Consider the following 14,332-nt stretch of genomic DNA (forward strand, 5'->3'; position numbering starts at 1 on the left):
CACGCACATCAAGGACAACTTTTTATAAAATCCGTATACGCTCTAATATTGTTGATTTGGATTCCCATATTGTTAACACAGAACTCGCGCTTCAGTTCCAGCGTTTAAAACTTCAATTTTATTTTATAAAAGTATTAATATACTTGTACAGAACATTTACAATGTTTTGCTGGAACGATTTTCGCGTACATTGGCTTGCAACTGCATGCGTGCGTCAAAAAAAGTTATAACTGTCACATTCATTCATTGTCATATTGACATTCTGTACAGAATAGAGAATAGCGTTATTTGTCGGCTTGTAAAACTTACATATTTCTGATTAATTTGTGACCACAATCTAGGAAAATGCCTTTACTTGATGGTAAAGAGATCGAAATATTTTTTGTAAGTATCCGCTATGATATATTATTTTTTTATACGATATTTTGTTCGTTGTAACCTAGTTTTGTATAACGCTAGGTTATTGGAGTTGATCCGTGGCTATATTGGCTATTAGTACCAAAAGTCTACTCTAGAATCTAGATAGATCTAGCTACTTGTCGGAGTAATTCTATAAACTATATTCTTATTATCAGCGTAATAAATAAATACTTGGGTACAATGTTACACATATCAACCTAGCCTAGCCCCAAACTATTATAAGCAAAGCTTGTATTGTACAAGGTGACGAAATGCTCACTTATATAGATAAATATATACTAAGTAAGATACATATATAACACCCATAACTCAGGAACATCAGGATCATCAGGATTCATGATAAATACACATAAGCAGGGTCAGTACCAACTAGGCTAGGAGGCTGTTAATGATGATGATGATGGCGACCTTAACTTATCATTGCGACTTTAATATTTGGAAACTACCATTAATCTTTAATTATATTATGATTTAATAATTGAATCTTTAATTATATTATGATTTAATAATATTAATATTAGAATTTGACTTTCTTTCAGAGTGATGAAGACTTACCATATGAAGAGGAAATATTAAGGAACCCATTTTCAGTGAAACATTGGCTTAGATATATAGAACATAAAAAAGGTGCACCCAAACATGAGATTAATATGATTTATGAAAGAGCTCTGAAGGAGCTGCCTGGGTCCTTCAAACTGTGGTACAATTACCTAAAACTCAGAAGGGCACAAATAAGAGGCCGCTGTATAACAGACCCTTGCTATGATCATGTGAACAATTGCTTTGAAAGATCATTGGTCTTCATGCACAAAATGCCAAGGATTTGGATGGATTACTGTACTTTTTTGACTGATCAATGCAGGATAACAGTCACAAGAAAAGCATTTGACAGTGCTTTGCGGGCATTGCCAATTACCCAGCATCACAGGATATGGCCTCTTTACTTGAGTTTCCTAAAAAAACACAACATTCCCGAAACAGCTGTAAGAGTGTTTAGACGTTATTTGAAGTTAAGCCCTGAAGATACAGAAGAGTATATTGACTACCTAATTTCAATTAATAAACTGGATGAAGCTGCAGTCAAACTGGCACAAATAGTGAACAATGAGAATTTCCAGTCTAAACATGGCAAATCAAACCACCAAGTATGGAATGAGTTGTGTGAATTAATTTCTAAAAATCCAGACAAAATTCATTCACTAAATGTGGATGCTATTATTAGAGGAGGTCTGAGGCGCTATACAGATCAGCTGGGACATTTGTGGAACTCTCTTGCTGATTATTATGTAAGAAGTGGCTTATTTGAAAGAGCCAGAGATATCTATGAAGAAGCTATTCAAACTGTGACTACTGTTAGAGACTTCACTCAAGTTTTTGATGCATATGCTCAATTTGAAGAACTAAGTTTAAGCAAAAAAATGGAAGATGTTGCAAAAAAACCAAACCCATCTGAAGATGATGATATAGATTTAGAATTGAGACTTGCCAGATTTGAATACTTGATGGAAAGAAGATTACTGCTCCTCAATTCAGTTCTTTTAAGACAAAATCCGCATAATGTGGCTGAATGGCATAAAAGAGTCAAACTTTATGAAGGAAAACCACATGAAATTATTGACACTTACACTGAAGCTGTGCAGACAGTAGACCCAAAACTTGCAGTTGGAAAACTGTACACTCTATGGGTTGGTTTTGCTAAGTTTTATGAAGAAAATGACCAAATTGAAGATGCAAGATTAATTTTTGAGAAAGCAACACAAGTGAGCTATGCAAAAGTGGATGACTTGGCATCAGTTTGGTGTGAATGGGCTGAAATGGAAATCAGACATGAAAATTATGAAGAAGCACTTAAACTAATGCAAAAAGCAACTGTGCTGCCCAGCAGGAAAGTTGCTTATCATGATGATACAGAGACAGTCCAGATGCGTTTATACAAGTCATTGAAAGTTTGGTCTATGTATGCAGATCTTGAAGAAAGTTTTGGTAGTTACAAGTCCTGCAAAGCTGTTTATGACCACATTATTGACTTGAAAATTGCTACTCCACAGATAATAATAAATTATGGTCTCTTCTTAGAGGAGCATAATTATTTTGAGGAGGCATTCAGAGCTTATGAAAAGGGCATTGCACTTTTCAAATGGCCCAATGTATATGATATTTGGAATACATATTTGACAAAGTTTTTGAAAAGATATGGTGGCTCTAAACTTGAGAGAGCAAGAGATTTGTTTGAACAATGTCTGGAACACTGTCCTGCAGAGTTTGCAAAGTCTATTTTCCTGTTGTATGCAAAATTAGAGGAAGAACATGGCCTGGCTCGACATGCCATGTCAGTTTACGAGCGCGCAACCACTGCAGTTTTACCAGAGCAAATGTTTGAGATGTTCAATATATACATTAAGAAAGCTGCCGAAATTTATGGCGTCCCTAAAACACGTCAAATATATGAAAAGGCGATTGAAACTTTACCAGAAGAAAAAGCGAGAGAAATGTGTATTTGTTTCTCTGAAATGGAAACTCGACTTGGCGAAATTGATAGAGCTCGAGCTATATACGCACATTGCAGCCAAATGTGTGATCCTAGAATAACTGCCGACTTTTGGAATACATGGAAAGAATTTGAAGTCCGCCACGGTAATGAGGATACAATGCGTGAAATGCTTAGAATAAAGAGAAGTGTACAGGCCACATACAATACTCAAGTGAATATGATGTCTGCTCAGATGTTAAGTTCTGCCGCACAGGCAGCGGGCACAATTTCCGATTTGGCACCAGGAATGAAGGATGGCATGAGAATGTTAGAAGCCAAGGCAGCTGAAATGGCTGTTGCAAACAAAGGAAATATTATGTTTGTGCGGGGTGAAACACAAGGTCTCAAGGAGAGTGCAGATAAGGTGGTCAATCCTGACGAAATTGACATTGATGAGGATTCTGGAAATAGTAATGATGAAGATGATGATACTGTATCGGCTCCAGTTCAGAAGAAAGAAATACCAGCTGCAGTATTTGGAGGGCTAGTACCTAGTACTAGTAAAGATAGTGATTAAGAAATTTTCGATTCTTGTTCATAATAATAAATCAATCATTTAATTATAAATTCCTACATATCGAGCTTTCATTTACAACATCTAGTAATTGCACTAGTTATCATTATATTATCTACTGAATATAGTGGAATAAACTTAAAAAAAATATGAAGTACCTAAGTTGTGTATGCAAGGCTAAGCCATTTTAATTTTTACAAGTTTGTAGATTAATGATCGAGTCAAATTACCCATAATAATTAAAGTGCGTTTCATTGTAATCACAGTACCTATTGAATTCTTAAATATTTTATTGAACACCTAAATCTAGGAGTAAAACTTCACATACTATGATGTGACTACGTTAGTTATGAATCAATTGACTGCATTGGTGGTGTAAAAGTATGTACAAAGAATTTAATTTCAGTACCATTTTGTACCTTGTCACAGTGACAATCAATCTGTACGTCGCTAGACGTCGAACCTATCTCTCTATAGCACAGAAAATGGATCACTATGTATGTAAACTTCCATAATAGTGACCCATTTTCATTGTCCCTAGAGACAATGAAAATGGGTCACTGTTATAACTTAGTGATTTATGTCAGAATCAATTAGACAAAATAAAATGCACTAATGTTAATAGTACACTTCCTGTATTAATGAGATTGTTCAGTACATAACATAAAGTATGAAAAACATAATCTTTCAAATTATATCTCTTGGTGGTGTGATAAAATGCAATGAATTTGAATACATGCTTTGGTGTTGAGAATAATTCAGAATACTGATGTCATTGTGTACACCTCCAAACATAATAAGTTCACCATTTCCTTTAACAAGTGAATACATGACAAGTTCTTCTGGGGCTCCAGTGGTTTCCCCTAGTCGCGGACACAACCAGGAAACATAATTAAATGAGTTGCCATTTAACACAGTGGATATGTCAAGAACATGCATTGTCAATGTGTTTCGTTTAATCTTCTTCACAGCAGGTTGCCTCTGGGGATTTTCGGCTACAGCCGGGGGTTCTTCCCTTCTGTTTTCAAGATGGGCAATTTGTCTTTGATTGATTAGATCATTTTCTGGGGGTGCACTGTTTAAGCTGTTGTCACAAGCAAATGCTGCCATCCTGTATTTGTTAGCTTCTTGCAGTTGTCGAACTATCTTCATACCTTTATTCTGAAATAGAAAAATTAACTATGTTAAATATTTAACTTAACAATTTTATATTTTTTTAGTTACTTAATAGATATCTTACCTTGTTTTTGTTTCTTCTCAAAATAGATTCTTTCCTACCTAAGTCTAAGGCACTGCCTGACGGTTTTGTGTCTGAACTTGGACCAGCAGCAGCATTATTAGCGTTTGAACTAGCATTTTCATCACTAGCATTAAATATAGGAATTCTTCCTTGTTCATGACTAGGACCTGCAACTGGCTCATTACTTTGATTCAGCTGTTGTCTGGCAGCATTCAAAGCCTGTCTTGGTAAGACCCCTCTCCTTCCATTTATATTTTGGTCTCTGTCCAATGGCCTTTGTAAACTTTGTTCCACTCTCACTGACACTGGAGCACCTTCAGGTCTGCTAAGAGCCGAGAGCCTTACAGCTGATGTCACTAATGGCTTGGCACAGTTCCAACCATACCGTGTCCTGCTTAAACTGACTATCTTATCTCCAACCCTACATGCAGGATTACACCATATGTTGGCTGCGGCCCATTCTTTATTTTTCACAGCCAGCTCCTTCCATGTCCATGTTGGGCCCTTCATGGTTAATATCCAGCAATCACTGTACACAAACCGATTGTGTAAGGTCTGCACCCCTCCTAACAACATCACTTTATCTGAGTCCAGAGGCACAAGTGATTGGGCATACCTGGGAGAAGGCCTAGGCTTGGTTGTTGCTTGTTTTTTCCAGTTTAGAGTGGTAAGGTCTAGCACCCACACATCATTTGAGCATTGAATTTGATAATTTTGTGCTGGTGACATTACAAGCCCTCCAAAGACAACCATTTCATTATCCCGAATGCAGGCAGAATGTCCTGCCATTGGAGGCGGACTGTTGGTGGCGTTAATCAAAATCCACTTATTAGTGCTGACACAGTAAAAATGAATATCATTAAACATGGTAACATTTTGATAGTACTGTGAGAGTGAAGGATATGTCCACCCACCAAACACAATGAGGAAATCTTTATAGCTGACCATAGATGTGTATGCTTTTGGCACTGGATATGTTCCAGTAGCAAGTGGCCTCACCCACTGCCTCTTGGACAAGTCGAACCTCCATAAATCATTAAATGAAGTGGCGTTGGTGGTGCAGCCTCCAAATATGTACATGTTATTATCAAGTATACAAGCAGCATGGGAGAATCTTCGTGTTATGGTTGGTAACAGATCTGTGGGTGCTATTTTCTTCCATAATATGTTAAATTCTCCTACAGCTTTAACCAGCTTCATCGACGTTTTACGCAAGACATCTGTAAGAAAACAGCATCTTAACATGAACAATGTTTCATACTAATACCTATGATCAAAACTTCAGTACGTTATTCCTGCTAGATAAATTATCTTTAATGAAATAACTTACTCTCTGCACAGTTGTACCATCTTTTACAAACAGTTTTACAATTCTTTAGATCTTTGTAAGGTGGCAAGAGACCTAAAATAAATTCTAACACTTCGTCTGGGAGGTCTTCAATTGTACTCCTCAATGTTTGGTGTCGTAAAGATTGATGAATAACATCCATAATTTTTTTATTTATTTTTACTTCACTCAATTGTGATTTGTAATAATATTTCTATTGTTTTCGTATCATTTAGTCTTTGTTTTCCTCATAAAAGTACTAGAGGAAATGGAATTTGATACAGAAAACGACAACATTGTCAGGTTTGACATTTGATATGGACGTAATAAACGTAGCGTTCAGAACTTCAGAATTTAAATACCTATCACTAGAAATCAAACTATAATTCACAATTCGATACATGAGAAGAATTTATTTATATTATTATATTATGAGTGAAATTTGTATCACACGTTTTTAAATATATTTTAGGTTTTAATTTCAGTTACACAAATAATAAATATGCTAAATGTTCTGAACAGATACGTTGTTTCAGTTGCAATTAAAAACGCCTACATCAAAGTCATTAAAAAATATACGGGTATGCGCATTACTGCGTATATGCTGCGTATAGTATGTAAATGTATTATCTGTACACACTTTAGCTTCTTTAAACCGGGAATTTCAAGTATCTTGTAGCACATGAGTTATTTATAATGTGTTAATCAAATAATTAATAAATGATAATATGTCACATGGTTATATTCACGAATAGTGTAATAACATTGTAATACATAGTGCTTAAAGTAAATAAACTGTTTTGGGTGTGACAGTAGTTGACAGATAACCTATTACGACCACAGTTTGGCCGCAATTATTAGACCTAAAATTGGATATTATTGAAAATAAGCAATGCAACTTCAAGCTAGTGCGTTGCTTGATAAGCTGAAGCATTGCCAAAAGGCATTATCGTTTAGTGAGTTGCAGTTAACTACATCTCAAAAGGTTTGTTGCACTGATTCTATAGATGATGTTCCATTGAGTTTGCTATCATTGTTGATAAACATTATGTAGGTCAAGATCATTAAACTGGTTTTTCAACTAAATCCTTAAAAATTACTGGTGTCTGAGTTATGTTTAGGGACACTCATTAAAAACTATTGCCAGTATTATTTTGGTTGCCCTTAATCAATGGAGTTGAACTTTTCTAGTATATTAGTGGTTAAAGGCTAAATTCTACATTGCGTCGAAGAAAATTGAATCTCCTGTTTCATTTATCCACATCAATTATTTACAAGCAACGTTTTTTAAAATGGTTAAGAACCTTTGATTTGTAAAAATAGATATTATTTAACTTATTAATTGAAATATTTTTACCATTACTACTTATTTAAAATAAGACTAAATAAAATAGTGGGGATGACAAAAATATCAAATAACTTTAGTAGCATTGTTATATGAGATTATGATTTATTTCAGGTTGTATTATGGAGCCTAGGAGTAGTGGGCACAAGTGCTGTAGTAGTTGGGATATTGTCCCGATACTTAGCAAGGAGGAGAGCAAAGCCCATACTGAACCCTCGGATACAAAGGGCAATAAACAAGAGAATCTCTAGGATGAGGAGTCCCAGCGGAGGTAACTACTGTCTATTAAAAATTTGCTATAAAAATTACATTAAATATTCAAACACTCCGTCTTACTTATTTGTATTGCATATTGGTGAATATTCATACCCCCTTTTACTTTATTATCATCTGAAATCAAACATCAAACGTTTATTCAGCAAATAGGCCACAAAGGCACTTTTACATGTCAAATTTTTACAAGCAATAAAAAGAACCAAAAATTACAAAATGCAATTACAAATATGGAATTAATTAAATATTAGATACTTTATTAGAGATGTATACAGTCTCTAAATATTTAGATAACTTGTTTACTGAAAAAGTTAAACTCTCACCAAGCTAACTTTACACAAACTTAGCAGTAAGAATGCATCCTTATAAGCTACTTGATGTAACAGTTGGCATTAAAACAGTGTGGTCCAAGCACTATTTCTCATTTAACTGGATGGTTACATTCAAATATAATTTTAAAATACATATTTGATGTCTGTTATGTGTAGGAATGGGATCAGTTGCAAGTAGTGGAGGCCGTAGCAGTCCACTGGGTTTTAGCGAGCGGCTGTCACTAGCTTCAGGTTCTATTGGATCAGGAGGAGGAGATGCTGCCCCACTTTCGCCACAGCAGCTTGGTGTTATGGGTAAGTCATTTGTATTTTGTAACTAATTTTAGAAGAATAATTGGAAATTACAAATGTGCTAACCTTGGAATACACTACTTATAGTTGAATAAATTGTCAGTTTTAACGCCATCTCTTAATGAGTAGCTAAATTAGAGTATCAGTAAATGTATTCAGTATTCAGAATTTTTTGCTTGCAGTACAGTGTATACACATTTTCTTGAATTACTTACCTATTATGATACAAGTACTATGTAATAGAAGTTATTCAGAATTTGTACATAGGTGTGAAAATTAGTATCCACTGCAGAATTTTCTGATAACTGAAAGGTGTGCTTAGTTTAGATTTGGTTTTCCAGAAGGAATGTTATGGTTGCATTTATCACATCCATGACATGGCAAAGGAAAGACAAAACATCAGCTCTACCAATGGGACAGTGTAAGAGAGCTGAATGTTTTATCTTTGCCTCATTATAAAAAGCGCTATCATGTACCTACATTATCGTTTGTTTGAATTCAGTGCAAAAAAGTAAAAAACTTTTAGAGTGGGGTTATATTAAATAAATTACAGCGCCATCTCTTGTTGAGTAGCCAAACGTAGTTCAGAATTGGAGCGCAATGTCATTTATTAGTATTTTAATAATTGAACAGATGGCGCTTATTTCATTATTTGTACAAGTTTGAAAAATTGTGGGCATTGTGACTTATGAATATTATGATAAGTAGGATGAATAAACTAAAGATTAATAATCTGAAATAAGTAAATATTATTCAATTACTTTTGTCTAAAGTACTTACGGTATGTGCATTTTGAGAAATATGAATTGCACAGGTAATATAAAATAAATACCTACGTAAATAGTATTACCTGAAAATGTTGACAATTTAGGAGCCACCCAACGGTATATTATCATCCCTGTGGAAGGCTTTTCTGTAAAACTGTTCGCTTAAAATATTTCTAAAGGTAAATGAAATCCATCCTTTGATAAGGTTGTGTCCAAATTATATTGATTTCTTCTCCCGCACAACTTTTTTTTTTTGCTATTACAAATACAGATCCTAGAGAGCTTAAGATGTGTTTGGGTCACCTTAGAAAATCATACCTACCTTGTACTTACCTTCTATAGTTGAATTTTATTAAGCTGACCGTTTAGAACTAAGAGAGCTCTCATAGTCCTAAACGGTCAGATTAAAAAAAAACAACTATACCTGTGTCGGCATTGATAGCTAGAGAAAATTGCACTTTAAGCTTTATTGAATAATGTCTCAATTTGCCCAAGGAAGTGTTGCGTCAGATTGTCCTCTCGGACTTGAATTGGTGCTATTGCAGTTTTCCGCTGGACTATTGCGTCGGTCCCGCAAATATGATAATTATTCAAATTTTCAAAAATACTATTACGCCTAATATCTGGAGTGAAGCTTCCGATGGACGCCCACCGGCTTTGGCTCACCTACATCATACCTCCATGAAAATAATTTAGCATAAACGCTGCCTTTTTAAATGGTCTTTGTCCATCAGTGTAAAATATATACTTAATATTATTTTTACGGAGTTACGTAAAGCGTAGTACGTATGTCGCTTATTCGTTCCTTCCCACATCTTAAAACTCGATACATTAATCTACTTGACTAGCTACTTTACTTATGTTGTTTTCATCTGAACAGATGGTGACAATCTATCTACACTACACCATACTACACACACGGAAGCTTCACTATAAAACTACTTACCTAATAAAAAGTCAGACAGTTTTGGACAAGATGGTACAAATTTTAATAATTTTATCCTTTTGACCGAATTCAAAATTAAGCTAGAACATGAGAACATGATATACCTAGTGTTTTATTAAAAACACGATATTTTCATTACTTAAATGCAGTTTTCTCTTTTCTTACTTACAATTTCATTTCATGATGTGACAACAAACGGCCATTCAATTAAATAATATTTAGGCATCATCATTTTCATTAGGTAAGTACCTATACTTAGGGAAGTAGTGTCATAAGGTGCAAATTTGGGTATCGGATGAATTCACTTAGCACAGATGTAATATACATAAAGCTAAGCTATTTGAGCCCGGTAGACATCTGCCACCCCCTGGCAGGTAGGCAGGGGGGGGGGGCAGTCAAAGTAATTTGTAATGGATTCAAGCTTTCAACTCCTTTTTAACCGCGTTAGAGGATGAATTTTTAATAACGCTGAAATTACTTTTCTTGTATTCTAATAATATGCACATATAAAAAGTTTCAAGCCCCACACTCGAACAAAATTTTGATCTCCATACAAATTTTGAACCCCTATTTCGTCACCTTAGGGGATGAATTTTCAAAAACGCTGTATTTATTTTCTTTTTAAATTTAAATAATATATCTTTTAACGAAGTTTGAAATTCCTAGCTTAAAATAAAACATGAACCCCATACAAACTTTCATCCCCTTTTAAACCCCTTAAGGGTTGATTTTTTTTAAATCGCTTCTTATCTCTTGTACACATTATAAATGTAACCTGGTGTGCAAATTTCAACTTTCTAGCATTTCTAGTTTCGGCTGATAATAGTAATAGTTGAATAAAAAAATAGCACACCGATTTTGATTTGTTCGTCAATATTGTTATTTTTTTCCATTAAACTGTACGATTACGATTCCTCATGTACGATTTATCTGGAAATGATACCAAACTCGAGGTGGTAGGTAAATAGAAACCGATATGCGGCGTGTAACTTTGAATGCCCCCCTGCCTACCCACCAGGGGGTGGCGGATGGCTACCGGGCTGGATTGGTTTAGCTTTACGTATACTACATCTGTGTCAAGTGAATTCATCCGATACCAAAATTTGCACGTCCCATACACTGGGTGACACTCCTTCCCTCACTACTAGCAGTTTTGTTGACGAAACGAAGGTTGGTTGACGGCCACGGGTAGGTACCTACTTTATATTGATACCAATTCCCCAATTGCACCTAGTTTACTAAACGACGACACCTACTACGACAGTAAGAATGTGTCAAATACCGCGATAAACGTGTCGTGTTGATATATCTTGATTGGGAGTCACCTTGCGCCCACGCGACTGTGACTGCCGGTGACGTAACCTTTGACATAACAAAATATTTATAGCAGGATCATTTGTACGGTATGTGCATTTTGAGAAATATGAATTGCACAGGTAATATAAAATAAATACCTACGTAAATAGTATTACCTGAAAATGTTGACAATTTAGGAGCCACCCAACGGTATATTATCATCCCTGTGGAAGGCTTTTCTGTAAAACTGTTCGCTTAAAATATTTCTAAAGGTAAATGAAATCCATCCTTTGATAAGGTTGTGTCCAAATTATATTGATTTCTTCTCCCGCACAACTTTTTTTTTTTGCTATTACAAATACAGATCCTAGAGAGCTTAAGATGTGTTTGGGTCACCTTAGAAAATCATACCTACCTTGTACTTACCTTCTATAGTTGAATTTTATTAAGCTGACCGTTTAGAACTAAGAGAGCTCTCATAGTCCTAAACGGTCAGATTAAAAAAAAAACAACTATACCTGTGTCGGCATTGATAGCTAGAGAAAATTGCACTTTAAGCTTTATTGAATAATGTCTCAATTTGCCCAAGGAAGTGTTGCGTCAGATTGTCCTCTCGGACTTGAATTGGTGCTATTGCAGTTTTCCGCTGGACTATTGCGTCGGTCCCGCAAATATGATAATTATTCAAATTTTCAAAAATACTATTACGCCTAATATCTGGAGTGAAGCTTCCGATGGACGCCCACCGGCTTTGGCTCACCTACATCATACCTCCATGAAAATAATTTAGCATAAACGCTGCCTTTTTAAATGGTCTTTGTCCATCAGTGTAAAATATATACTTAATATTATTTTTACGGAGTTACGTAAAGCGTAGTACGTATGTCGCTTATTCGTTCCTTCCCACATCTTAAAACTCGATACATTAATCTACTTGACTAGCTACTTTACTTATGTTGTTTTCATCTGAACAGATGGTGACAATCTATCTACACTACACCATACTACACACACGGAAGCTTCACTATAAAACTACTTACCTAATAAAAAGTCAGACAGTTTTGGACAAGATGGTACAAATTTTAATAATTTTATCCTTTTGACCGAATTCAAAATTAAGCTAGAACATGAGAACATGATATACCTAGTGTTTTATTAAAAACACGATATTTTCATTACTTAAATGCAGTTTTCTCTTTTCTTACTTACAATTTCATTTCATGATGTGACAACAAACGGCCATTCAATTAAATAATATTTAGGCATCATCATTTTCATTAGGTAAGTACCTATACTTAGGGAAGTAGTGTCATAAGGTGCAAATTTGGGTATCGGATGAATTCACTTAGCACAGATGTAATATACATAAAGCTAAGCTATTTGAGCCCGGTAGACATCTGCCACCCCCTGGCAGGTAGGCAGGGGGGGGGGGCAGTCAAAGTAATTTGTAATGGATTCAAGCTTTCAACTCCTTTTTAACCGCGTTAGAGGATGAATTTTTAATAACGCTGAAATTACTTTTCTTGTATTCTAATAATATGCACATATAAAAAGTTTCAAGCCCCACACTCGAACAAAATTTTGATCTCCATACAAATTTTGAACCCCTATTTCGTCACCTTAGGGGATGAATTTTCAAAAACGCTGTATTTATTTTCTTTTTAAATTTAAATAATATATCTTTTAACGAAGTTTGAAATTCCTAGCTTAAAATAAAACATGAACCCCATACAAACTTTCATCCCCTTTTAAACCCCTTAAGGGTTGATTTTTTTTAAATCGCTTCTTATCTCTTGTACACATTATAAATGTAACCTGGTGTGCAAATTTCAACTTTCTAGCATTTCTAGTTTCGGCTGATAATAGTAATAGTTGAATAAAAAAATAGCACACCGATTTTGATTTGTTCGTCAATATTGTTATTTTTTTTCCATTAAACTGTACGATTACGATTCCTCATGTACGATTTATCTGGAAATGATACCAAACTCGAGGTGGTAGGTAAATAGAAACCGATATGCGGCGTGTAACTTTGAATGCCCCCCTGCCTACCCACCAGGGGGTGGCGGATGGCTACCGGGCTGGATTGGTTTAGCTTTACGTATACTACATCTGTGTCAAGTGAATTCATCCGATACCAAAATTTGCACGTCCCATACACTGGGTGACACTCCTTCCCTCACTACTAGCAGTTTTGTTGACGAAACGAAGGTTGGTTGACGGCCACGGGTAGGTACCTACTTTATATTGATACCAATTCCCCAATTGCACCTAGTTTACTAAACGACGACACCTACTACGACAGTAAGAATGTGTCAAATACCGCGATAAACGTGTCGTGTTGATATATCTTGATTGGGAGTCACCTTGCGCCCACGCGACTGTGACTGCCGGTGACGTAACCTTTGACATAACAAAATATTTATAGCAGGATCATTTGTACTGTCAACAGGAATTTTCCTTTCAGAGAATGTAGGTAGGAATTTGTGTTAAAATCAAATGAAAAAAATTCAAATTGCTCAGATAATAAGATTCTAACTAATCTTATTAGATTAGATAACGGCCAATTAGCCTAGAGGGAACCTTAGACCAGGGACCGTATAACCGGTTTTATTAAATACCTGTATAAAAACTGTCAAACGAATACCGGTTAAAATGTTATACCTATATTCGCATTAGAGGTATTGCTGTCATTCCGTTTTTGTCTTTATCGCTATTTGTACACTAATTGACATAATGAAATACCGGTATTCATTAATACCTCAATAATAACAGGTATTCAGTATACCGGTAATGGTTTTCGTATTTAATACCGGTATTCATTGCACTTGATCAAAGAGTAACCAAAAACTTTGCGACAAGAGGTTAAAGTTGTTGTTAAGTCCTCATGCCAAAGACATATGTAACTTACTATCTATTCTTTTTGCTCATGCTTATATTGATCGCTGTACAAGCGAAAGATTTCATGATTTAACCACGAGCGTAGCAAGTGGTTCGAAATCTGTAAAATTGAGCGTTGCGACCGTTTCAAGGCACGAGGTTAATGAATGA

General features: G+C 35.3%; 3 protein-coding genes across 3 annotated transcripts in view; 2 read left to right on the forward strand and 1 right to left on the reverse strand.

The window, feature by feature from the left end:
- The first annotated feature begins 254 nt into the window (after positions 1 to 254).
- Positions 255 to 3,525, forward strand: LOC134790558 (pre-mRNA-splicing factor syf1 homolog). Its single transcript, XM_063761391.1, has 2 exons — positions 255 to 384; positions 960 to 3,525. Exons 1-2 carry the CDS (start codon positions 346 to 348, stop codon positions 3,465 to 3,467), a joined length of 2,547 nt encoding a protein of 848 aa, XP_063617461.1. The 5' UTR covers positions 255 to 345; the 3' UTR covers positions 3,468 to 3,525.
- A 555-nt stretch (positions 3,526 to 4,080) lies between these two features.
- Positions 4,081 to 6,332, reverse strand: LOC134790561 (F-box only protein 42-like). Its single transcript, XM_063761403.1, has 3 exons — positions 6,035 to 6,332; positions 4,705 to 5,924; positions 4,081 to 4,625 (listed from the first exon to the last, which is right to left on the reverse strand). The coding sequence occupies exons 1-3, from the start codon at positions 6,192 to 6,194 to the stop codon at positions 4,152 to 4,154; spliced, it is 1,854 nt and encodes a 617-aa protein (XP_063617473.1). The 5' UTR covers positions 6,195 to 6,332; the 3' UTR covers positions 4,081 to 4,151.
- A 326-nt stretch (positions 6,333 to 6,658) lies between these two features.
- LOC134790564 (mitoguardin) overlaps positions 6,659 to 14,332 on the forward strand; it is a 98,547-nt gene continuing 90,873 nt past the window's right edge. The window contains exons 1-3 of the mRNA XM_063761406.1: positions 6,659 to 7,016; positions 7,491 to 7,647; positions 8,138 to 8,275. Of these exons, the coding sequence (XP_063617476.1) occupies positions 6,924 to 7,016; positions 7,491 to 7,647; positions 8,138 to 8,275 (388 nt within the window). The 5' untranslated portion in view covers positions 6,659 to 6,923. The remainder of the gene's footprint in view (positions 7,017 to 7,490; positions 7,648 to 8,137; positions 8,276 to 14,332) is intronic.

The sequence above is a fragment of the Cydia splendana genome, chromosome 5, assembly GCF_910591565.1.
Source record: "Cydia splendana chromosome 5, ilCydSple1.2, whole genome shotgun sequence".
Lineage (NCBI taxonomy): Eukaryota > Metazoa > Arthropoda > Insecta > Lepidoptera > Tortricidae > Cydia > Cydia splendana.

Excerpts from the sequence above, each read along its gene's own strand:
- LOC134790558 (XM_063761391.1), top strand. The coding sequence starts at position 346 with ATGCCTTTACTTGATGGTAAAGAGATCGAAATATTTTTT. Across the intron at positions 385-959 it reads AAGAGATCGAAATATTTTTT|AGTGATGAAGACTTACCATA; the intron begins GTAAGTATCCGC and ends ACTTTCTTTCAG.
- LOC134790561 (XM_063761403.1), bottom strand. The coding sequence starts at position 6,194 with ATGGATGTTATTCATCAATCTTTACGACACCAAACATTGAGGAGTACA. Across the intron at positions 5,925-6,034 it reads ATGGTACAACTGTGCAGAGA|ATGTCTTGCGTAAAACGTCG; the intron begins GTAAGTTATTTC and ends GTTTTCTTACAG. Across the intron at positions 4,626-4,704 it reads TGAGAAGAAACAAAAACAAG|AATAAAGGTATGAAGATAGT; the intron begins GTAAGATATCTA and ends TTTCTATTTCAG.